Source organism: Passer domesticus, chromosome 2 (assembly GCF_036417665.1).
Source record: "Passer domesticus isolate bPasDom1 chromosome 2, bPasDom1.hap1, whole genome shotgun sequence".
NCBI lineage: Eukaryota > Metazoa > Chordata > Aves > Passeriformes > Passeridae > Passer > Passer domesticus.
The window spans coordinates 122018045-122045012 of NC_087475.1; the positions used below are offsets into that span (position 1 = coordinate 122018045).

The 26968-nt window shown below is 38.7% G+C and overlaps 1 protein-coding gene across 4 annotated transcripts in view; it reads right to left on the reverse strand.

Moving 5' to 3' along the window:
- POU1F1 (POU class 1 homeobox 1) overlaps positions 1-26968 on the reverse strand; it is a 179578-nt gene that overhangs the window by 7988 nt on the left and 144622 nt on the right. For 2 of the 4 annotated variants that reach the window (XM_064410963.1, XM_064410964.1), the window contains exon 3: positions 21219-21331. In XM_064410963.1, coding sequence (XP_064267033.1) covers positions 21219-21255 — 37 coding nt within the window. In that variant the 5' untranslated portion in view covers positions 21256-21331. Of the gene's footprint in view, positions 1-2385; positions 2528-21218; positions 21332-26968 lie in introns of those variants that run through there. The other 2 variants (XM_064410961.1, XM_064410960.1) reach the window with 1 other exon arrangement.

The following is a 26968-nucleotide window of genomic DNA, read 5'->3' on the forward strand; positions in this document are numbered from 1 at the left end:
AAACTGCTGAGCAGGGGAAACATGAAACTCTTAAGGGAAGAGCTGTTCCTCTCCTCACTCAACTTCCACATGCTGGTTCATTCAATCTCACACAAAAACTAATTCTAGGCTCCCAGGAAATTGCCTTCACTGTCAAGCAAACTCTGCAGTGAGTGAAGGCCTGGGTTTCCAAAGGCAGCAGTCTGGGACATTTGCATTGGTGTGTCCAAAAATAATAATTTCTTGAGTGCCAAGCAACAAAGAGCATTTCAGAGTGCTTTGGTGAGGTGGCAGAGAAACAAGATGGTAAATTCTGGATTCTTCTAACAAGTCCGGCTTAAATAAGTATTTTCCATCACCAGCACCAGCAAACACACTGTTAATTTATCTCTAGTGTTTTCACACGGGTGTTGCAGGTCCGTGCTCAGTAATAGCCGGTGCCTGAAGAATGAGACCATTTTTTGCTGAATACAATATAGAGATATGGCTGTTTCTCATGTACAAGTAGGAATAAAAATGCATGTACTGCCCACTCTAACAACTGCAATAAAACAGAATATTAAAAATTAATGTTCATGAACATTCAGATATGTAAGACCACATTTTAAAGAACACATTCCTGTTGATCAAAACAGTCTATTTAATTAGGGATTTGAATATTTGGGTTTTAAATCACTAATCATAACAGTAAAGATTTCTTGTACTGTTTAAATATACTTGCACAGATATAAAATCTACTAAGACAAACATGCTTATACGAATGGAGATGCAGTGAAAATAAAGATTGTGCTAATAACTGCAGTGCATGTAGAGCAATTAAACTTTTCTGTTAAGATCTGAATCTTTACTGGTTGCATTTTTCCACTATTTCTTAATCCACATACCATAACTTTTATGCATGAAAATACAGTTTTTAACTAGCTAATAATGACTTAAAATTAAATAGTGAGGATGATGCTATTTAAATGAAATAATAGCAGTTAAAGTGTTGAGGATACTGCAGAACATCAGCTGAATGACACGGCATCGTATTTGAATGGAAGTATTTTCACTTTTCTTGTGATGGAGAATTGTTACATCCATTTTTAAAACTTTTGACATTTAAAATAAGTTGTATTCAAAATTCTTTCACCATTATACTGTACACAAATTCTCCTCATGTGTGCTCAAAGTGACACTTTTTATGACAATTCCTTAATCTATGTATGAAATTTGTAAATCTTGACTCATTATAGTTACCACCCTCTGTTTCTGCTTGCCCAGGGTTGTTCTTTCACAAGACCTTCTGGATGTGGTTCTACAATCAAAATTTCCACTCTGCAGTGGCATTTGTCCTTGGGTGGCAGATATAAAATACCAGAACCTAAACCTGTGGCAGGCAAGGAGATGCTTTGGGCCAGCCCTCATTGTGTGCTTTCCATTACAAGTCAGAGGAATCTAGAAAATACTGCTGTGATACAGACACATAAATTTGACCTCATACAAAATTTAAATTATCCTATTCCCTGCCACTATTGCTAACCCACAACTGTATTGGGATACTTTGAGCCTCTTGCTTAATGTATAAGATGATCCTGTTTTCTGTTATAATAATCCATTTTCATCACATACGTGCTATTTCTTTTCATTAAAATGCTTTATTACCAATGCTTTTCAGGAAAAATCGGCTTTCTTGTTAAGACTCCAAATGAAATTCTAATGTTAATGCAATTTCAAATAAATCAACTATTTCTTTTTCTTTCCCTGAAGGGTTTCTATTAACAATTCCTGTATTCCAGAATCCCACCTCTGCAGTATTAATACTGCAAGAAAACTCTCTTTGGCTCAGATTTAGTGATTAAATAGTCTTAATATTTAAATGCATCTAATTCCACTAAATACACAAACATACAAGATTCAAAAATATTGACAACGTTTCTACTACGCATTTTGAACATGACACTTAAACCTTAGTCTTGATTCAGTTTGCAATATGCCTTGCAAAGCAAGGTTTTTCCTTGTTTAAAACTCCCTCAAGCTATATTGACACTTGAGGTCTTTTAAATGTATTTAATATTTAAGATAATTTATAATTTTTTAACTATGATTACATAATAAACAACTTTTTCAATTAATTTATATGAAAATTGTCATTGTATTACATTCATTGTAGTAAGACTAAAGACAGTGTTTGAACCTGTTCTAAATTGGCAGCATATTTGAGTCTAATCTTGTAACAAACTTAAAGAAAATTACATATTTAGCTAAAACATTTGTGCTTTTCCTGATTAATTCATACAGAGAGTTTTGTGAAATTGCTTCTACTTTGGCATAGTCCCAATCATGCATGACACTGACACCAAATTCAGTGAACTCATCTACCACCCAAAAATTACCAATGAGAGCAAGAGTATTTTCAAAAAGTACCTGTAGACACAACATTGGTGGTATGGTTGGAGACCTGCAGGCACTCTGCAGCGCTGTGATGCATTATCAGAGGCAGAGAGGGAGAAGAGTCAGAACTCAAGGGCACAAAGGTGTCTGAGGAAGCAAATGCTTGGCAGCTCATACCCTCCTAGAGGCAAGAGAGCTGCTGGTCCCGTGTTCTACCAGAGCAGATCCTGCAGGATTAATGGCACCTCAAACTCTATTCCAGGATTTTACCTAGGTATACACACAGAGGAGGGCTCCTGAGCACAGGGAGGTCGTGTGCAGGTATTTATACCACTAGGAAATCCCTTTATCCATTTTAATGTTCTTTTCCCAGCAATATTGCTACCCTGGTACAGAGCCTCCTTCCTTCCCACACAAACACAATACGTGTCAAATTAATGGAGGGGCGGGGGAAGAAGAGGGAAACCAGAGACAGGATTTGACAGATATTTTCAATTAGGTCTTTTGTGGAGGACAATGACCAGAAAAAAAAATTAAAGTATCGTCTCCAAAGTCAGTGGTAACAGACAAGTGAGTTTAATACTAAGTAAGTTTCCACAGTTAACACCTGCCTCCAAAATCTCATCCAGGCAATTGTCTGGAAGGCAACCTGTCTGAGGGCTCAAGCAGAAGTCTGCTATAGTCAAGAACCTATAGCAAAATAATCTGAATTAACCTAATTCCCAGAAGTTGCACAGTGATCATTTGTCTTGACCTATACCAGTATAAATCAGAGATGTGTAATATGAAGCACCTGTAGCCAGAAGGAAGTTTTGAACAGATAGCTTTCCATAAGCATGATGTGCTAAATGTTTATCTAAGATGAGCTCTTGACAGGATCCATGGTGTCCCTTAAAACTCTTATTATTATTATTATTCTACTGCACCATCTGAAATCCTCCTCAAGGTCCTAAGTAAAATCATGATCTTTACTCAAAGAAGAAAAGTGAATTTGTGACATGAGATAATTTTGGAACATTGGAGAGCATGCATTTTACCCTAAAAATGATTAAAAATTCTGTAGTACACCATAGTTCAAATATTCTATGTAGATGCAATAAAGGTGGGCTTGGTTTGGTTTTCGTTATCAAAGATGTTTGGTCATATTTTATGTGAAGATGTCAATATATTTTGTGTGTTTCATATTTCAAACTGTGTTAAATGTCTGAACTAGAATTTTGACAACACCAACTTCAGATACATGAGACGAGAGCAATCATACTTGTTTTTGCATCATTCTTCACGTGTTACTGCAGAAAAGTGGCATTGTATTGAGCCATTCTGCAGAATCCTTTAAGTGGGTCTTGGGAAAGGCTGTGTCTAAGATTGGGAAGACATTTCAGAATCACTGCACATGTCAAACTGCACTTATCTTTAACAGTTGTTATCTACTACTTATACAAGCACTTTCAGATTGCAAAATATACAAAACCCATCAAAATAATTATTGCAATATTATGGAAGATACTGTCATCAAATGAACCCCATCTGCATTAATTTGGCTCGGCTCAATGTATCCTAATGTCTGTGGATCCATATTCAAAAATTATTTTAGTTATTTTCACCTTCTTTTCCCCCTCAGCAAGGGCCATGATAAATCTAACAGGGGGTCCCCTCCACACACCAGAGTTTTGAAGCCGTGGGAGAAAAAGAATAACTTTACATCCCTGTCTTTGACAATTCCTTTTTCTCAAATCCCAACAGGTGTCACTGTAGATAGTGATTGAGTAAACAGAAAATTTACTGTTTCACTGTGAACTCATGTCTAGATGCAAAGATGCAGCCTGTTCCCAAGTACTGGATGGAGCTCACATGCAGATTTCCCTTTTTGCCCAGGTCAGGAGAAGCTTACCCAGCTTTGCCCAGGTGCTCAGGCTTTCCAGACTTATGGAGCTCATTAGAGGGGGTGGTTGTGGGTTCATGGATGCTGCTCACCCTCAAAACCCGGAACTGATTGGGATTGGGAAAGTAAGTTCAGTCAGAAGTCACAAGGCATCAAACTTTCCTTCAGAGTACAGTTTAAAGGTGCTCTGTGATAGCATTCCAGACACTGCTTCAAAAGAGTTTTTTCATGCCCAGACTATTCATTATTATGTTTTATAGTGCTGAATGAAAAAAATTCTAATTTTGCCTGTTTTTGTGTATATCACCTACTTCTTGCTAATAACTTCACTACTTTTCATTTTGATTATAACCAAGTTTCTTTAGTTGCATTCAGTTTCAAATAAAGGGGGTTTTGCATTATTTTTGAGGATCCTGAAAAGCTGAATTGTTACCAATACTAGGTATTTGAAAAATTTCACATTCATCAGAGCTCATTTCTCTCATGAAGCATTGTTACCATCCTCCACAGATACTGTGCTAAGGCTGCAGATTGACTGACTCAAAGTTACCCTATATTGTGATTTCTTGGTCAGTTTTAAGACTCTGCTTCACAGCACACAGTTCAGCTGAAAGCTTCTGGCAGGAATTTCAGGCAACTGACTGAAAGAGGTAATTCCTTCTCTATACCTACAAGTGCTCTCAAAAGTTCAGTGGGAGTTTTCTGCCCTGAAACCCAGACTCCATTCTCCATTTGGATGATGGCATGATGCTGGTAAAATGTCACAGTGAATCCCATCTGCTTCCTGCTGAATGCTCAGTTAAACTGGCCTTTTGGGGGGCAATTACTTCTATAAGGAGGATGGGGGAAAATGAAGATTTATTGGATAGTTCTGAGCTTACCTTAATGCCTGTCCTTAAGTTGAAATCCAGTCCTTAGTTCATGTCAGTAGACTGACTCTTTGCTCCATAAATCTCTTCTGATTGAATCCCAAAATAATGAAGAAAGCCATCAAAAATCCACGGAGGGTTTTTAAGACAGCATGAAACTGTCTGTTTTAGTGGCAAAAAGATCCCTTCATGTGGTTTTCCTAGCTCAGAAATAGCATCCTGTTGTAAGATCTCAGGTCTGGCCACGAGATAGGCAGGGAAACACCATCATTTTCCACCACAGGAGCACAGCATTTCTCTTCCCAAGAAGTGGTTCCATGCTGGTCAGCAACATGGATTTCCAGCCTCACCTTTGCCAAGAACCACAAAAGTACAAAGAAAATCTGGCACAGTGCAAGTCTTGGCAGCATCTTTGATCCATTCATTCCTTTTCCCAGGTCTCCAAGCCCTTTTGTAGATAAATTGAAAACTATAAGCCTTGTTCAAATAAAGAGCTTGCAGAGGTGGAAGTCTCTAAAAGCCTAATCACTATGACAGTCCTGCAGCTGAAATATATCCCACTGAAACAGTCACTCACTTATATATTTACACTCTGCAGAGGTGTGTGTGTGGATGTCTGTCTGTCTATTTATCTGTCCCAATAATGCATCTTAGAGAAATTGTGGTTCTTTGGGAAGTGAGCTTGCACATTAATGGGGTGATCTTCAACTCTGTTTTTCCCCAATAATACTGCAATTTGCATCCTGTCACCCCATACACTTATGCACAATACACTTGTGTGTATTTGTGTCACATTTCATTTTGTTCAGAATACTGAAATTCCCAGGTTTTAACTCTATCATAATTTCATGGTTATTTTTCACTGGGTTGGGTAAAAACTATAAAACTGCTCTAGAGATCTGCACATTTCTGCACGTTTACCCAATTCTTCCTCTTGTTTTTCCTGTGCAGAAAGTCCTTGAACTGGAATGACCATGTTCATGTCATTGAAATACCCCCAAGGCAGAGGGGGTTTACTTCCCACACTGTAAATGAAAAAGACATCTCTAAGTGCATAACACTGTGCACAGGGAAAAAAATCAATTTTTTTTCTTAGGTAAGACACAAACTGACTCACAAACTGTCAGTGTATGCCAGGGATAGTTTCATTTCACAACTGATGGGAGGAGGGAGGGTGGATTAAACATTTTCAAGGAAGACACTTTCCCAGGGAGCAGCACAATGCAATTTGCTTTTAAAAACCTATAGAAAGCTTATCCAGTCTTGCTGCCAAAGTCTGGCTCACTGGAGTCTGAGTAAAACACATATGCAATTGCATTAGAGCAAACAAAAGCCTTAAAGCCTGATTTAGACCAAGTGGGACTACTTGATAAAGACCAGAAAGAACGTAAGATTAGTTGTTTCTCTGAGCCACCTGTCCTTAAGTTTAGATCACCTCTGCAGAAAAGAGCCCCCTGAACGTGCAGCACAGACATGATCTGTTATCTGCAGGGAAAGGTGGTGTTCCCACGGCTCTCAAACAACAACCTGAGCCAGGGCAGCAGCTCCCATCAGAAAATATGGTTAAACTCAGCTATAAGAGCTACAGATACAAATTCCACTGCTTTTCTTCATGGTCCCAGTCAGACTGGTGGTCCTCAAAATTATTCACATTGCAAATATACTGGTGGAGACCCTGACTCCTAATAGAAGTGATCCAAGCTCGCTCCAGCCTTATTCCAGTGAAAAAGGGGGTAGGATCATAACTGCAAACAGTTATGACTAAGCCCAGACAGGGGACCTACACCAGGAATGAGTTAAACAAGTATGTGGGGAAAAAAAAAATAACTTGCACTCAACAACTTGAAAGCATTTACAAAATATTACTACTGGCAATGATTTCACATTTGTTAAAGGCCAGGTTTAAAAACTCACATGTATTGCAATTGACTAATTTTCAGTTTTTTCAGGACAATGTAACAACAACTTCAATAGCAAAAGCTTTTTTCCCCCCATGGTTTCCTTCAGAAAATCAGAACTTTTCCACAGAGAGAAACAAATTTATATACCCATTCATGAATTTAAATCCACATAATGCTATTTCTAGAAACCTAGAGTTTTCAGGGACCTAGATTTTCAGTTTTATTCTTCTCCAAATGCCTTCCTTCCATTTTTCTTGTGTCATTTCAGAAAGGGGATCTGTAACCCCAGGAGGTTTTCATCATGCTACAGTAGCCAAACCATTAATTCTTTCCCAGTTTTGCTTTTCAAGGCATAAGACAAACATTGCTTTCACAAAGCTTTGGTAAATATTTCTGTACAAATGCAGTGCAAGTGGTACTTTGGGTCTTGCACATGCACTTTAAAGGTCCCTTCACATAACATAAAATGGAACAAAATATGCATCCCCCTGCTTCTGAGTTTATACTTTCATTAGCAGACACTTTTTCCTTAAATGCTGTTAATCAACAAGTCTTGTTTATTTAAAACATAAAAGAGGTTTAAATAAAGGAAATAAAGGGAATTGACCATTTCCACATCTGAAATGCTGCAGAAATGCCCCTTCAGACATACCCTGAGATAACACAAAGATGGAAGGAAGAGAAAAATTGAATTAGTGCAGGTACAGCAGGGCAAAAAAGTGCAGGAAATGAATAGAACTTAAGGGAGATTGCTTGCCAGGGTAAAACTGCTAAGCCAGATTGCTGAGATGACAAATCTGGCCCTAGAAAATACCTTGGAACCACCCATTTGAATATCTACCACATTAATAGGGGTCAGCCATTTGAATAACTACCACATTCATACTGAAATTCATCAACCTTACACATCACCTAAGAACATATCATCTAACTGTGCATATCTGCTATGACTTTGTCCTTTTACTACTTGGCAAGAAAAGTTTCTGTCAGAAAAGCCAGAATCTAACTAGCAGTAAAACTAGTACTGCTAGTCCCCTGCCCACAGTGCAAAAATCCACTGAACACAACTTTTTTTGGAAAATGAGCTTACATAATCAAGCAATTGAATGAAAAAAGGACAGTGAACACCCCCCCAGATACTTTTCTTGTAAGTATCTTTTACTTCATATGTCCCCAAAAACAAAATTCTTTTTAGTTCCCAGACAGGGCATTGAATACCACCCTCACCATCTTTTGAAAGGGTTTCCTTGAAAGAAATTTCCTTGTAGAATTCAAAAATCCTCAAAGGTTCAGAGAGTACATTTAAAGGCTCAAAACATTCTTCCATGGCTTTACCACAGCAAGGTGCCTTTGGCATTACAGCCTGTGCCACCTTTGAACAGCTTGCACCTTCTGCTTTTCTGCTATAGCAAGAATCCTCAGGAGCAATCTCCATGCCACATGTGTAGCCCCATCTCCAGCTCTTAACAATTAACTTAAATAAAAAGGAATAACCAAGAAAATTGTCGAGCCCAAGCACTTTCCATGATTCACAGGCAGAGGTGAGTGTGTGCCTCACATGCCCAAGCCTCTCCAGGGAAGTGTGAGGGGCACATAATAGGCAAAAACTGAAATAAGGTTCTGTGAGACTGATTAATACTTTTGCCCATTGGTCAATTTTATTGGAAGCTTGGGACAAGGATGTGGTAAAATTCACAGGGAATGTACTGAATAATGAGGATGCTCTTTTTTTCTCCCCTGAAATAAAAATCAGCCTCTGCTGTGCTCATCTGCTTTGTGCCTCCTGTCCCTACTCTCCACTCCCTCCTCATGGTGTGTCACACGAAAGAGAAACTGGATGAAATGTTCCCAGCTACATTTGGATATCTGACCAGCAGAATTGATTAACACATTTCAGCTCTAAAATTGTTCTAAAACTAAAAGCAAAATCTTCAGTTTCAGAAGTTTTGGCCTCAAATCAAATCAACAAATTTAAATGGAAACTTTCAGCTTTGATAAAAATTTATTCAGAATTTTAAAAACGGTATCAAAGTTCTCTCTTAATGCTCTGGGCATCTTTCATGGGCTTTCTTTTTTTTTTTACTACCTGACGTTATTTTAGAAAAAATATCCAAGTTTGTTGATCTGCAGCATTGTGAGCACTGTATGAGGTAAATTGAACAAACAGAATAAACTGTGGGACAAAACTTCCCAGGCAAACTGCAACTTCAGACATCCACTCTTTTGGAATTTATCCAGATTTGTGATAATTTATACAATGTTACTTAATAAGATTTACAGTAGTAAAGACATAAGACAAAAAGGAAATCTGTGGATTTTTAAATATTCCCTTGAATCTTCTGAGGTCTGGATTTTAATTTTTTTAAACAACTTTAATACTTTATATCACAACCTGTGCAGATACATTTTGCTCTTTTTTACCAAGACAATTGTAATTTTCATACTTCAACCTGGAAATTTACTTAAATTACTTAGGTTGAGTCTAATGAAAATGAACAACCAAGCAGAAAAAACAGAACAGAAAACAGCCCCAAAAAGACTGAAATCCATTCAAAATAATGGAATCAGACTTTGGTATCTTCACTGAGCAGTAAATTAAGCAGTAAACATTCTCACAATACTTCAGAAACCTTACTCAGTAAAAGTACAAGATGAGGGCTAAGTGGGATTTCTGATTCCACTAAAATGGTTAGTGATGAGAACTCAATTATTTTCTGTATGCATGGAGAGGAGTGATAGAGTAACACCACTTTCTCTCATTATCAGTGTAAAATAAAGGTCATCAGCTGGTTACAAAGATCAAAACCTGTAGGACACCATTCTATGAGCTCCCAGAAAATCCTGGTCATCTATATTCATCCCTGAACTTTGCCTGCACACACTGCATGGATGAATATTCCTGCCTTAGACAGACAAACAGCAGCAGCTCAACACGGTCAGCAGTTTTGTGTTTCATTACCAAACAAAACATCTTGCCAGCAAAGTGATTTCATTAGCATATTCAAACCACTGGCTGGCTCAGTCTGAAGGTCATTTAAAATTCCTTGAAATATGAGATAAAATTTTAATTCTTAAATCTCACATAACATTTAAAATGCATTATTCTTTAGGAAAGTATCTCATAACTCTCACTGAAAATTTAATCTGCACAACTCGATTAATCATCACCAAGCAGTGTTAAAACTGAAAAGTGCACCTTCGCAGGAGAAGAATAATCATAATGGTAAAGCATGATTTTTGCCCTTTGGTGTCTCCTGTCACCTAAAGATCTCATTTTTGTCCCCAAAAGGTATTGCTTGAATATTTTGGGTGAGGAAACCATGTGTTAAATAGCTTGCCCAAGAGAATATGAAATCAGAGGCCAGCCTGAGGATAGCAGCCAGACCCATTGATGACATTTTGATCACATCTTCACTTATAAAAGTGTACAGCTTTTAAACATATTCCTGTGCCATGGGGAAAACCTCTCACTAGACTGAGATAAGAACTCAGAAATTCCACTTGCACTTTCTGGGGTGTACCCACAGTCTTCATAATTCAGAAGCCACTGCCCAAGATCTGAGCTGATCCAGTCTCTGTGCAAGTTCACAGCTGAGAGAGCATTCTTTTCTTTCAAATAGAAATGAAAATTGGGGTTAGGGAGGGGGCTTTCTGGCTTTTTTGAAGGTGAGAAGTAAGATTATATACATTTGTATATACATATATTGTATATGTACACCTCTTAAAATATTGTTCAGGTAAAAGATGGAAAGTGGGAACTCCCAGAGCAAAACACGACTCAAATAATAGTGCTTGGAGCACTTGTTATTTATAATTTGCATGGACATAGAAGAATTACTCTTTGAAAATATTCAGATGTTTTCATTTCTCCCCAAGGCAAATATTTTAATGCTTCTCCTTGGAACTGTGTCTACAGCCCTTTCACAACATCACTGCTCTGCTAAATCCCTTTGAAGAGACCAACCACACAAACACCACAATAAGAGGCAGGAACAACAGGGCTTTGAAGTTTCCTTTTAAATCCCAGAGCTGCACTTGAGTCTGACAGCATGTACATTTAACATATAGATAAAAGTTTCTCTTCATCACCAAATGCTCTGACCTGAAGAAGTAGATATTAAAAATAAAAACACCACACTATTTTACAGGTGTTAAAACAAGAAAAGCATGACTGAAATACATACATGGGAGGGGGAAAGCATAAGAGGGGGACAATTTGTGAACCTTTACGTAGATTCACACTAGGGAAATGAAATCCTAGGTTTAGCTCAACATCATTTAGACCTTTGAAATCAATCCCCCTTTCTTCTCATGCAGGGAGAGCAGGAACAGCAGTGGGTAAGGAGCCTGATTCTCAGCCTGGCCCAATCGTGGTGACCTCCTGCTTTGTACCACACCTGAAGCTGCCCTGCAACGGCACCACATCAGGAAAAGGCACAGTGGGCCAATTTCCATCTGCTCCAGGGCTGTTGGCCAGCCTGTGAGGCCACAGGCAGTCAAGAAGCACCAGCACGAGACACAGGAACTCTGGCATTTCACATGCGAGGTGCAGCAGCCACAGAACTTACTGGGAATTCCCTTTTTGGGGGGATTTTTTTCCCTTCCAGAGCAGTCAAACGCTCCCCAGCTTGTTCCTCAGTGCCTGAAGTAGCTCCTCAAGGAATAGGTGCCTCCAGGCCATACCCTTTTCCTTCACCTCCCAGATCATGAGCATCTCTGGAGCTGGGCTTTTAATGAGGTCTCTGTTAGGACATTCCTGCAAAAGCTGCTTTAATTCAGGGGACTCCCAGGGTACCGAGCACAACACACAAACCCCAGGTATTTTAAACATTATTTTTCCCTGTGCACTCCTTCCTGTGTGGACAAGGAATTCACCAGAGTGAAATTCCTCCACGTGTAATTGCAGCCTCCCCTGGCAGGGAAAGGAAAAAGAACACCAACTGACCACCATTCCCTACACCTTATACACCATTTTCCAGCATATTGAAGTGAATGAGGGGAAATGAAGGAGTTATTGCAAGAAAAACATGAAGCCAACCCTTGCTATAACTTAAGACATATCACAAAAAACCTTCTTCTTAAGTCCATGTCAAACTATTGGGGTTTTATTTTACACGAATAATAATTATCCATGTCTGGTGCTGAAGAACAAGTCAGCACCACAGAGGAATCTGTGCAGACTCCATGCTCCAGAAGTGTTATACACAGGGAAATATTAACTTTTCCTAACCACATACCTGGACCAGGGCTGGGCAGATGCAGGAACAAAACATAACACTGCCTTATCAACATAGCACTGCCTAAGGAAGAATTCCAAGAAAATCTGCCTCCTCATTTACCCTCAGATCAGTATGAATGAGTATTTTCAGAAGCAAAGGGGAAGAAAGCACAGGGAGATGTGCCCTTTGCACATGCACCTAAATAGCATCTCTGAGTTCATTATGGTCTCAAGGTCTGTGCTGACAATAGTGCCATGATCCCACCACTGCACTGTAAAATGTGTGGACTTCAACAGACTTCAACAAACTTCAACAAATAACAAATCTAAAAAAAAAAAAAAAAAAAAAGAAAAAAAAAGAAAATAAATGGCTGCTTTTACTAAGCTTCCTGTGACATGATCCATCACAAACCCCAAGAAAAACCTGAAGCCACAAAACTATACAAAACATATTACCCTGAAAAATGTAATTCAGCTGAGTGCATCTTCTCAAAGCTCCTTAGATAATCAAAAAAACGTGGAAATTTTTTTCTTTTCTGCCATTACCTTACTAATTCACTTTGTTATTTTCTCCTCTTTTCAGATATTGTTTTCCCCCAGACTTGGAACTGGTTATGATTCCCTTTTCCAAACTCCCTCCAGCTACTCAGTTGACTCAACCACACGGTGCAAAATCACTTGCATTGGAGAACAACATGTTTTTCTTGTTGCCCCGTAAAACTTAAAACTGCAGGTCGAACAAAAATATACAGCATATTAAATAAAAGGATGGCATGTCTAAGAGAAAGTCTATATTAGCACTTTTTTTCAGAGATTAAGCATAGTCTAACCAGTTTATATTTAACTAGAGGTGAATTTGGGGGGTGTATTTTTGTATCTTCAATGAGAAGGTAACAAAAAACCCAGCACATCCCCTGTCACAAAACTGTAGTAAAGGAAAAAAACACCACCATTGTCTCTGCCACTTAGCATTTACTAGAAGCAGATCAGAGTAATACCCTCATAGTCCAATTACTTTTATTTGACACTAGTTTTATAAAATCTAAGCGGAATTTTTCCAGAACTTCCCTTTGGATTTTTTCAGACTGACTAAATATCTGCTTTCCCCACAGGGGAGAGGTTTCCTCAGACTGAATAGACACCAAATTTCCCATTCCAGTCCTGTTGGAGCTGTTTAAAATACCTGGTGCCCCACCTGACTGCTCCTTTGCAGTGAGGAACATGCAGGTGTTTGCCTCCCTCTTTGCACCCCAAACACAGAGCAAAAGAGCAAAAGGAACATGAAATCAGATCTCCCTTCTCTGTTTCAGTTCACTGAGAGCATGGTGACTTTTTAAAATGCCTGGGGGAAAAAAAACCCTCAAAAACATTTGATTTTTTTAACATCCCCATGCTGATATGATTCACAGCTATTGGTATTTATTCTGTTTTACAGTTTTCATGCAGATCATCAGACAAGCAACCTGAATGATTAATTAAGTTCTTACAATTAAATTCTACTTCTGCCCTTCATGACTGTTCTATACCAGCCTGAAACAAATTATCTTTCGGTCCCCAAATGATTTAACAGAGATTAACAATGTTAATTCTCTTTAACAGAGAAAGATAATTAAGAAATAAGGAGTTACAGAAAAAAAAACATGTATTTCTAGCCAATGCCTATGATAACTTCTCATATCCACATAGCAAACACTGTACCTGAACAGAAGATTTCCACAAAGCCATCTCTTAATCTCTTTCTTAATCCAAAACTCAGCCTCATCTTCTTGTTTGCAAAACATAACCACTTGTTCTTTTTTCCCTCAAACTGTTGAAATCCTGTCCATACCACCCACAGAATATTCTTCTAATTGAATAGCAAGATGTATTCCCAATAGCAAGCCATTTTTCAAGAGGCAACAAACTTTATATAGAGAATAAATAAATTTATAAAATGAATACTTCATATCTAAAGAGAGAACTAATTGATATTACTAAGTGCCTCCACCTGTCAGAGGATTTTATTAATAGCTTTGCTTTAAATAATCATTCTCGGCTAAAGATTGCTTATTTAATTTTCACTGTTTGGTCAATAGTCAAAAATTATATAAATCATCAAATTATCACACTGGGTTGTGGTTGTTCCAAAAATATCCCCTTTGTAGTGAAAGCTACAGAGTGATATTAGAAAGGAATATTGGAAAGGAGTTATATACTGACACAAAACTATTTGTCATAGAAAAGGGAGGCAAGACACCATTTTAGTATGAGTTTGGATTTAAACATCAAAAATCTGGAGAGAATTTCCATGTTCTTACACTAAATGGCACATTAAAAGTAAGGCTACTAATCTAAAAGAAGTTGTGGCAGCATGCTTTGTTCTCACAAGGTAATTTCTGCAAGATCAGAATTTTTCTATGATCGAAAATCACCTTTTTAAATCCATGGGAAAAAGGGCAAAACTTGCAACATATATTTGTTTATATTCAAAATATATATTTGTTTATATGCAAATATAAATATATATTTGTTTATATACTCATACTTCACAGCTCTGCTTCAGACAGAGGGGTAGAGCTGATTCTGGGCTTATATTACTCTTACAGCTGAAACACAGAAGCTGTACAATATCTGTACAGCCTCCTTGGAAGTGGAAATGCTTTTAGTTCCATGAAAGGACACTCTAAATAATAATTCTCACAGTTTTCATAAATATTAGCAATTTTGAGTAAAGCTGAAGAAACAAAAATATTAGGAAAAAATGGCATAGTGGAAGTTATAAAGTATAAACCCTAGGGCACATTTTGGTCATACCATGAGAAGCACACCCTGGTACCAGGGTGTGTTAGGTCAGAATAACTAACACAGACTAAAAATATCCATTGGTCATGCAAGGTATTTTACTGTTCTTCTACCAATTCAATTAAATGTGAGTTAATATTTGAATTATTAGTTTTTCACTGCTGTGAAGAGGAAAGAACTGTTAAAACCTTCGATTTTGAGAGTTTGCTGCCCTTTTGTGTTCTCTCGTGGTGAGAGCTGTAGCTTTGAATATGATACCTCAAAACATGCTTCAAAAATGGCAGAGCTGAGGTTCAGTGTCATATCTAAGTGTAATCTTTCAATAAATTTCATCAAGGAATAAAATTGTTTTATGCAACATATACAACTTTCTTAGCAACTGCTTTAACACAATAATCACAAAATTAAACTTATTTAATACCCATATACTTTCAGATTTCTAATGTAAACTACACATTCATTTAAACTCCCTCTTACCTCCTCAGAAACATTCTTCCCTGCATTAAATTTTTTAAGATTTTATTAATGAATTAGTTAATACAACATGATGCTGATTAACACAACCATGGTGATCAATGAAAAAAAAGATGCTCAGATTCTTCAGTCTGAAGATCATCTCTAGAAAAAGCATGGACCTATGAATACATGTGACAGGCAAACTTTCATATCAAATAACTAGGAAAAAAGTTTAATAAAAGTAATTGCTTAGATTTTTTTCCCCTACTAATTGAAAAATAAAGGCACAACAAATCTATTTCAAAATTAATCTTTCATAAAAAGAAGTATCTGGAGCATTCAGTATGTCTTGAATTGCAGATTTTACAACATACTGCATTCTGTCTAAAAAAAAAAATTAGCATAAAAATGAATCAATTGTTATGAAGACACCAATTAAAAAAGGTTGTGTCCTTCACACACACACACACACCTCTGCATTGTACTCTTTTCATAGCATTGGCTTGAATTTTTGGCACATCAGGAATCAAAAGTAAGGGTTCTTTATGTTCAGCAGGCATTTTCATCTCCATTCAAACTAAAGCAGAATAGCTAAATTATTGCTGTCATAGACAATCCAATGTCAACTCCATGCAAGTTTCACCTCGTTTTTCCATAGAGGGCCAGAAAAATTGCCCCACAGAGATTTTAGGTTTTCATTTGCACTATTATTCCTTTCATTTAAGAACAACAGGGGATAAAACAATTCAGCAAGGTTTCAGTGCTGAAATTCAATCAGATACCGTAAAACTTAATTATAGGTCTGCTTCATTATCTTCTCATTTAATTCTTTGTCAGCTTCAGGCAGAAGCAACAAATTTTTTATGCTGTGCTAACCCCCAATGACCCCACAACTGGAGGAATTGGTACCCAAGGGTTGCTAGAAGCTTCTCTTGAGAATTGAGGTCATGATTCATGAAATAATGAGTGGTAGTCAGAAATGGAGACTGAGATCACCAGCTATGGACCTCCAGGTTTAGCAAGTGTTCCACACCTCTTTTTTCCCCAACACCACCCACAAGCTGCTCTGCCTGAATACCTCACCTTTGTGATACACAGGTCAAGTTCTTAGAAAGCAGAGTTTTTGCCCTTCAGTGGTAATTATTTAGGTTGTTCACAGAGGTGTCTCATCTGCATTCAGTGAAGGAAAAAATTATTTGCCTTCCTTTCCACCCTTGAAGTACAGGTGAGAGTGCATGACATCCTCCTTAAAAAAATAAAAAAGAAAAAAGTTCTATCTATCTTCAGGGTAACTTTTCTGGTGTATTAATAGGTCAACTTGTATTGTTTACCACAGACCTAATAGTTACAGGCAAATCACAGCCTTTTTCTGCTCCAGCCTAGGCACACTCCTCATCTGCAAAGGCAAAACTCAAAATGTGGGTATCTCAAAACTAAGGCTGTCTTCACCTAATCACTTAAAAATAAACATATTCTGGGAAAGGCACAAACATGCATGCCCTTCTCTGTTGATTCTTTATGTGTTTGACCGCTTTTTGTCCTGTATTCTCTAGCCTGCTTCTTTCTTATATTCCCATATCTCTGTCTCATCATCACTGCTCATCATCTTCTAGAAGATATTAATAAATATGGACTATTGTATGCTTTTAACATGCAGAGGTTTTGGAGAGGCTTTGTTATTGTGGAGAAAGTTACAGTCTTTTCAGTGTTATTTTATTGACCAAGCACAGGCCAGTTTCCAAAGTCACATTAAAAGACACCTCTCCTTATTTCAAATTCTAAGCATGGAGAAAAATAGATACAATTGAAAATATGTTTTTTTGTATTGGTGGGGTTTTTTTAAAAGATGATCAAAGCATTTTTTCTTTACTCTTCTCTCATAAAAGTGGAATCAGTGAAAGTGTCCATAAATATTCATCTGAGACTCCTTCTAAGTAGAAAAAAAATCTGATCCTGAGGTGTCAAAGCCAGGCAAATATAGAAAAGCAAACATCACAGACAAAGGCTAGGGCAGTCTCAACAACAGGTTATGGCTCAACACATTTTTTCAAAGAACAGACTTTTAAAAGTCTTGACAAAAAGAAAAAAAACATTCAAATGCCTTTACAGAAACAGCTAAAAGCCAAGGAATCACCTGCCTCATCTCCAGTACCCACACACTTCAACAGGGAAGATGGGAAGAGGAGCAGAAAACAATTCTTTCATGAACTGGAGGGAGAGAGGGGAAAAAAAGCAAAACCAAACTTAAAAAAAAAAAAAAAAGAACCAACAAAACCAAAAGAAAAAAACCACAAAAATGAAACAGACAAAAAAAAATGGTCCTTATCCCCATACATAAAGAGGAGAAGTAGGTCTCCATTGCAGAAGTGTCCCATGACCCACAATCCAACTGAATCCACCTGAAAATTAATTCTGCTGCTTAGGATCAAAAGAGAGGCACAGAAAATGGGATGGAGCAGGACCAGAGAGCACAGACCTCATGGCCTTCTAGTGAACCACTCTGCTATGTCAAGTCTCCTTCAAGCACCTGCTCTGCAGGTCCTCACGATGCCATTTAGGTTTTGCCTTTTTGCTTTTACATGTTCTCTGTATTCTTTACACGTACATTTGTAACTGTGTCACCTGTTGTATTAGGGACTAGTTTTCCCAGTAATTTTCCATGGCCTTTCCCTAGGCAGAAAGACAAAACAAATTCCAGAGACCCAAGCCCTGGTAGGTACAAGGCTCCAGTGCTACCTTGGTTCTTCCTGGGAGCCAAGGCTGAGAACAACTCTTTAGGATACATCCTCATGGACAAAGCACAGCTAATGCTGAATGGGGGGCTCCAGAGAAGGGGTTTGACCTTAGAGAGAATTTCATCACCACTTGTCCTCTTAATTGGTGTTTTTTATCAATTATGCTAATTTCCTAAAACCTATAAAAATGTACTCACCTCTGGGGGTTGGGCTTTTGTGGACATTTTTCCATAACTGCCCCTGAAAGCCTTCATTGAAGGTCCCTTTTATATTTCCTCCTTACTAAAATTATCTCAAGTTTCCTTTCCAGGTTGGTAAAAAGGCAACACTCACACCCCACACTTGAAAAATCTTCCCTTCCCTGTGTCTGCCACGGGGATGTCTCAGACCTCGACTATGCCCAGCTTCCCTCCCCAGGATATCAAATCCCTGCTCAGGCAGCAGATGGCACACACTCCACAGGGTTTGACATCAGTAACTGCCAGGAGACAGCTGGTAAATCTTGTGCTGTGCCAAAATCCGTGTTATGCAGAAGACAATGAGATTAGTCCCTGAGGCAGGCTGGCAGTGGCCAGCACAGAGCTGTCACACACCCCACACCTTTTGGAGCACAGAGCACATCTCCTCACCCCTCTGGGACTATTTACCTCTGAATTTGAACATGGATATAAGCTTTCAATGCCACATGGTGCAGAAAATCCTCAAGGCAGCAGAGGAGCTGTAGGCAAAGGGAGCCCCTGGAGCAGGGACAGGACAGGCACTGCAGCAGCACTGTTGATGTGACAACTTGCAAATCACCAGAGTTGGTGTGTTTGGGCTTGAGACAGAAACAGCATAGGCTGTGAGGTGGACACAGCTAATTCCAGGAGGAAATCCAGAGCACCTACCTCTGCCTGCCACCCAAGTCATGCTCTGGAGAGTGTTACATTGGGAAATTGAAAAATGAACAAGAAAGGCATCCTCCTCAGACAAAATAAAGTCTGTGTATCATAAGATTTCTCTGCATGCTGACTTTGACTCTGGGCACAAAAAACCTGCTCTTTTCATCCTGACCAACTTTTGAAATGCATTTCTGGATGAGCTCCCCAAAGCTGCTATAGGCAAATTGAAAATCTGGAGTTTTAACGGGATTGCCAAATCCAGATCTTTCAGGTCCCTTTGAAAAACCAATTGCTAAACCCCTTCAATAAACTAGAACTGAGTCTTGGCATTTTATAAAATTTAAGCATTGCTCTTTGAATATTTGGTGATTTGCATAATCTGCAAATGAACAAGCAGCACACCCACACAAATTATATTTGATAAAAACAACTATAGCCATGCTCAAAAAAATTCCCAAGACAAAAAACCCAAAAAACCAAAAAACCAACCCAACAAAAACCAAACAGAAAACCCCCAGAAAACAAACAAACGAAAAAAAACCAAACCAACAGAAAAACAAACAAACAAAAATAAAACAAAACAAAACAACAACAAAAAACTAATCAGAGGAAATACTCCTGTAGTTTTGCTCTTCATTTTGCTTCCATGGAAGGCAAAGAACAAGCTATGGCTGTTCTTGCCAGCAGGGAGCAGCGCCAGCAAAGCATTTTCCCGGTTTCCCAGCAGGATGAGGCTGCTGCAGCTGCATTTTGTGTGTGCACATCTGCTGGCACACCAAGAGTTCTCTCCCAGTGGTATGGATTATTCCAGGCTGGACTGCACAAAATACCAGCAGCTGAGCCCACAGCTCAGACTGGATGCAGTGCGAGCTCAGCCCATCAGAGCTGGCAACTCACAAGGATTTGCAGGAATTGATTTGTTCAAACAAATTAACCATCCAACAACAAGCACAAACAAACAGCTAACTGAAAACAACCCCAAATCCTACAATACAAAAAACCCAACAGATTGTAAGAAAGATACAAAGGCAGAGGAGCAGAGCTTGGTTTCAGCCCTCTGGCCAGTCTTGGGTGGGTACCTCAGGGTGGAGGAAAGCACAAAAAAACAGCCTAGCTGTTAAAATCAAAGTGAAGAATAGGGGGGCAGGGGGAACCAAACCAGCTGGAGGCCACAGTGGGATTAATTTTCCATTTATTTCCAAGGCTGATTTATTTCACTTAACTTTAGAGATCTGCAGTGAAGATGCCAGCAGCTGGGCCTGGAGCCTCAGACTGTCTTTGTAATCAATAGTGAGAAATAAGTACTTGAGGACCCAATTGTCTGATCCATTTTTAGACTACATTCTTTTTCCCACCAGATGAGTTGAATTGGAACAAAAAGGGCCTATTTCTCTCTATTGACCACAAAACAAATTCAGAATCACCAGGTCAGACATAACAGGCCTATGCACATATTTTCTCAGTCAAAGTTCCCTCCCTGATGCTTTGAAAAGCCATTAACATTTCTTTGCACAATTAACATCACCAGTTCAGAAACAACCCAGCCACATGCGTATCAAATGTCCCTCCATGTCACTAGAAAAATAAAAAAAAACATCTTCAGAAAGGTACTCCAAGCAATAAAACTTGTCTCCAACATGCTCAATCCATTTTCATCACCACCCACCCCCAATACTTTTACTCCTCTCATACAATGGTTTAAAATATGAATGATTCCTGGCAAACAGAAACAGCTTCATGCTTTAATTGCAATAAAAATCCATTTTAATTATGTTACCACCTGTTGAGAGAATAAGTTAACTGATGAGAACTGTATAAGCCAAGAACAATAAATCAAGCTGAATGATTGAGTAAAGCTGAGAGAATTAGCCTCTAAGTATTTGATTTAATCCTTTGATAGAAGCATCTGATGTACATATCAATAGTAAAAATTGTGAGAAAACAACAGGAAAAACTTAATTTTCTCACGGGTCAAACTCTCCTGCTCTTGATTCTGTTACCACATTAAGCTCTTCACATCTCCATTTTCTTTGATATCTTACCAGGCAGGACTGAAAACAGAATTTATGTACAGTAAAAAAAAAAAAAAAAAAAGCATAAGAGGCAACAAACCTGTGACCATCTCAATTGTTTTTGTATTTACCTTCATTATTCTGTAATATTTTTCTCATGCATGGCATCCATATTAATACACTCTGTCTTCCCTCCACTGAAGCTTCATCTGATATTCAGTCATTGATTTTGATATTCATCCACCTGGAAAGACATCAAAAAAGAGAAACCACTGCACTTCAAGCAGCTGTTTAGTGACCTCATCAGTTCAAGGTTCAGTAAGCCAGGATGGAATCTAAATATATTTCAGTTGATTCCATCTTGGCTAGATAATGACACTTCCCAATTCTCTTCCAGAGTATAAAGCATGGGAGCAGCGAGGATTGACTCTACATTATGTGACTGTAGATGACAACTTCCTGAGCTTTGGCTCTATGGACTGTTCCTGCAGATGGATAACTATCTTTATGATTTCAAAGGGCATGACCAGCTGAATGAGCTGGGTTTTTTCCAAGGAAATCCAGTCAGTTTTCCTGCTACTGGAGGGCCACTACCTCTCAGATGGATTGTGATTTCTAGTTATGGATCAGGAAAGCGTGACATGCTGCTAGGCACAGGGGAGAATAATAATCAGAGCTCAGATACTTAGGAAATCCACAGTTTCCCAGGGTTTTAACAAGGAAGACCATCTGTCCTGTTTTTACTATTCTGATTCTCAGGTTTCCCCTGCTGAGGACTTCCTTAGATTTGAAAGCTCCTGAACCTTGGCTAATTTCCCCTTTTCCAAAGGGAGATCTCTCTTGCTTTCATTTGCATTGTGATCTCTTCCCAACTACAGAGTTAGAAACCTCCATCCTTTCTGAGCACTGAAAACAGACCTTGGACAGAAATTACTCTCCTGGAAATTCAGTAATATGATTTGAAAAATAGTACCAGAAAGTGCATATTGTAGTAGCAACAATTGATTATGTCAAACCCTGGGAATATTTTCTGAATCTCAGTGATTTGGGAAAGTAACCAGCTCACAAAGAAAAGAATTAAAATTCCAGAGAAGTGCACCTGCATCCAGAATGCTTTAAAGAAAGAGAATCAGAAAATGAATACTACTAACAAATAACCAGGTCTGGGAATTTAGTTATAAAACAATCCTCACTACTTAGGGATCAAAAGCTGGATAAAACATAGGGAAATGGTCACAGGGACACACAGAGTAGTGTGTGTTCCTTCCAAAAAGCGCCTCAGTTCTCATTGTGCAGGGAATGAGCTGGCTATTCCCCACTAGCCAAGGACTCATGGCACACCAGCATATATAGTCAGTCAAATTTCTCCCTCTATTTCTCTCCAGTTTTGGACATGAGGCCAAAATTTTATCATGCTGCTCTGCATGGTTAAACAGGGAGAGAGCTCCAGCCCAGTGCACTGAAATGTGTTTGAGCCTGTAGCTCATGGACTGCTGGTGGTTCATAAAACAGAAGGTGGACTGTGAAATGCTTGCTGCATCAGCCCCTGCTCCAAAAGCTTATTCCCATATACAGGAGCAAACCCAGGAATAAATAAAGATAAGAGAATGTTCCAACTTCTGCTTAATATTTTCTTTGTTAAAGGCAAATGCTGTGGCAAAGCTGCAAACACAGGTGTTTTCCAGAAGGTAAGCTATCCATAGATTAAAAAAAAACAACTACAAAACCAAGAAAAGGTACAAGATACTGTTTCCCTTAAAGGATGCCTTGTAGGCCTGTGGACTTCAGAGCTCTAAAGTCAAGTCTCTAAAAAACTGCTTTCTCTTCAGGAAAACAGTACAGGAAAAATTGTAGAAACAGCCTTGATTCTGTGTTAGCATGTACTTACACACCCTTTTTTGTGATGTGCAGAAATAGAGCCTGTGCTGCTGCCAGTGGAACCCATAAATGTTATTCTCAATGAATTCAGCATCTGGACTTTATAAAATTAATTCTTGTACAAATCAAAAAATGTGACTTAAGCACTGATTGAAATAGACAGCTTGTTTTTCTCCCTCCGTTCAGTCCCTATAAACCCAAGTTGTTCCAATTAATTTCCTGACAGGCAGGTATCCAGATCACAAGCAAAACTCCAAATAAACATTGGCATTCTCACCAAAAATCTCAGCAGAGATCCAGAAAGCAGAGCAAGTTTTCAGGCTATCCCAAATGCAGTCCAATAGGAATACAAAGATAGAATATTCAAAGGGAACAGCAAAATATTTACTGTCTCTGCATGAAAAAGCTTCTGGTTCCAAAGCACCAATCACTGCCTTTAGTGGCAGAGGGTAGAGGGAGGCACCTGAATTAGTGACTGGTGGTTTTTAGGACTTTTCTTGTACTCTCTGGAAGGCATTTTAACTGTGTGTCTGGTCTTCAGTTGCTCAGTTTCTGAAAGGAAACCTTCCCGACAAGTTCTAAGATCCCCGGATGAAGAGCCATTTGGAACTCTTATTTTTTTCAGGAAATATAAAAAACCCTTTAATTTCTTCAATAATTTCTGGTAGGACACTTATGTATTCCTATCTTATTTCCATCATTCATATTTAATTACAGTTAATAAGCAAACAATGTAAGGCAAACACAGGAAAAAACACTTGAGGTAATCCATAGATGGGACCCCTCAGTGCTACTGAAATTTGCAGGATCAGGAAAACTGACACGGAATGAACTCTTAAAGTGTTTTTATGAAAAGGCTGAAGTACTCCTCCTCCTCTCCCCAAAACGCAGGTCAATGGGAGCATCTGTTCTTTAGACTCCAGAAGCTGAAATCTGTCACAGGAAGAGCCCAGAGTACTTTAACTGTCTAAATGATTATTTTCTGTTACTTATAAAGTAAAATAAGCAAGGAATTTGAAAATAGAGGGTGAGCTATATCCCAAACTCTACATTTAGATTATATAAGACATAAATTTCAGGTTATCCATTCAAAAACATCAGAGAAGTTGAACTGGTAGTTTCAAAAGACATGGTGCTCATGGAGGAAGCATTTTCACGCAGGACAGCAAAAGCCTGGACTTTGAAAAGTTGCAAATCCTCCAGGTCTCCATGAAGAAGATGAACAGACCAGCCCAGCAGGTCCTCTTGAAGAAGAGGAGGCCTCTCTGTGTGTCCCTCAGGAGCTCAGCTCCTGCCCTTCTCCTTTCCTGGGCCCCTGCTCTTTGCCACAGCCACAAGGCAGCACTCAGAGGAGGTGAACCCAACCTGTGCTTCCAAGCTGCTACAGCTTCACCCCACTGTAATTCAACAGAAATTAGTTTTTACAATTCCTTGCCCCCTGGCAGCTGCAGAGACACAGAAGACTAGCTCTGCAAAGTCCATCAGTGATGCTCTGTATTTTTTGCCTTGACTTCTTTATTCATTGTTTTCATGAAAGCAGTGTTGTAGCACTTCACATCCTTTCAAGGGAGCTGCTAACTACAACAGGGAAAACTTCCCACTCTACAAGACTACAGGGCCACAAATCTGTCTGCATTTTCTGTTTGCTACAGATTAAATGCTCTTTGCTGTGCCTCGGAACATGGGCAGTAACGGGGAAACAAAGCAAAGCAGTAAACACATTTACTGTCTTCACTGTTATGCAAGGTAATTCTCCTAAATATTCAAGTTCAATAGTGCAATTATTTCCTTTTGAATGAAGGTCTCTCAAATATATATATATATACATACACACACATAGAGACATATCAAGAAAGTCATATAGAAAATGTTTATGTTGGATGAATAATTTTTCTAGCTTGGTTTGGGTTTTTTTTCTCCAGAGGTCACTGATATCTGATGCATTTTCTTTAATTTCCAAACTTCATCAATTAAAAAGAATAAAACCACATTTTTTAAAGCAGTGGTTGGTTTTTGCCTTTATCTTGCTATAACTGGATATATCAAGATAGAAGCCACTGTAATATTGAGAATGTGTGCAGGTTTGAAAGTGCTATGTTCTGGGTATGCTGACTGTGAAGTTTGTTTAGCACTACATTAGCTGTCTTTTTTGCCAGCCATGTCCTGCCAAGAAATTCTCTATAAACAGAGATAATCCTGCAGAGAAGTTTGTAACAGCTGATGCTAAAAAATAAGCCTGCAAAATAACTTGTCATTCCCTTTAAGTAAAGAAAAATGTACTATACAGCCTGAGAATAAACCCTGATTTAATACCAGCTACTGAAATTCCAATGAGCAGCTTCAGCAACAGGTGTCTGCCTGCAGTCATCTTCTATGTGGGATGTAATAAAAAAAGCAATAAATAAAATTACCTTCTCCATTTTAGAGTCTTAGAACTCCAGATTTCAAAAATGTACATTTTCCCTGCCTGAGAGAAAGAATACAAGGCATTGTTTTCCACTGCCCTCTTCATGAGCAGATTACCCTGGCTGGATTCCTCTCCTTTGGAGGCATCCTGGCCCTCAGGTTCCTAAACCCCTTTAGGCAGGGCAGTCACAAGCCCCTGGCTCTGTCCTCACCCTGCCACAGGCGCAAAAAGGAGACAGGAGGGCTGCCCAGGATAGTTTAAATTAACACTTCAGGAAGAGAGCACACATCAAAGCCAGCCTGGATGGGGCTCTGAGAAGCCTGCTCTAGAGAAAGGTGCCCTTGAGCACAGCAGGTGGATTGAAACCAGCTGATCTTTAATGTCCCTTTAACCCAAACCACTCTGTGATTCCACGATCTGCACCACTTTGGTCATGTTGGCATGATGGAGGAGTGGTGGAGGCAGTTTCAAATATGAGATTTCCATTTAATTCTCTGGTTAAGCCACTTTCATCAAATCTCTGGGCAATCCAGGTGAGTAAATAGGAATTATTTGTGTGTTATAGTTTGCTTTTACACTTTTGGTTTGTGGTAGACATCTTTGAATTTGGAGCTTTTCTTTTATTTTTCTAGAAATGTCCAGGGTTGAGCAGCACTGCCACACTTCAATTACAGGTGAAATTTCTCAAGTAGAAAATGGTGTGTCCCTGATGCCTAAGTGTACCTGCCACTCAAGAGGAAAAATACCCACTGTTAATCAGGCTTAGGTTTACAAGTACAGGCTCCTTCTCTCTTATGGATCTGAATTAACACATTAGAATTCTCCCCACTCCCCCTCCCCAAAATACAAGTACCTCAAAATCCCAAACAAAAGAAAACATAACAAAATATTATTCTACTTGTACTTTATAACAATATCACGCTTCCTGTTGAAGTCAATTATACCAAATCAAATACATAAGGAACTTAATTCCAGATATAAACAGTACAGGCAATGAAAAAAACTGTATATATATGTATATATATATTTAGTAAGGAAAAATCTCTATATTTCTGATGCACCCTGTCTTGTGATGGCACCTTACTGCCAGCAAGGAAAAGCCTGTGGGCGTTCCCCTGAAAAAAACCCAACCAGAAACACAAACAAAACACCCACACAAAAATCATGTCTGTTTGCCCTGTAGCACTGGATTGGGAGAGATGACTCCATGCTTTGTTGAAGAGTATTTATTCCCTTGTACTGCTTTTCAGAAAATTAATTTAATAACCCTCAGGTTTCAAGTGCTTCAGTCAAAGTATACCTAACCACTTTCCTCTCCAGTCCAAATCCTCTCTTTTGCAAATGTCATTGTCAAAGCCTCCTCTTCTCATTTTTTGTGCAACAGACAGCACATCGAAAAAGTGCCATCATACCCTACTGAAACCTGGAATCCAAACCACATCAAATTTAGTGAACTGACTGCATCAGTCCAATACCTGCTTCCCAGGCTGTCAATGTTCATGTGCTTGGACAGAAGCAGCTTTGTCCAGATTGTGGCCATTACTTTCTGTAGAGATCTCCCACATTATTTTACTCACCTCCCAGAAGCCAAACACA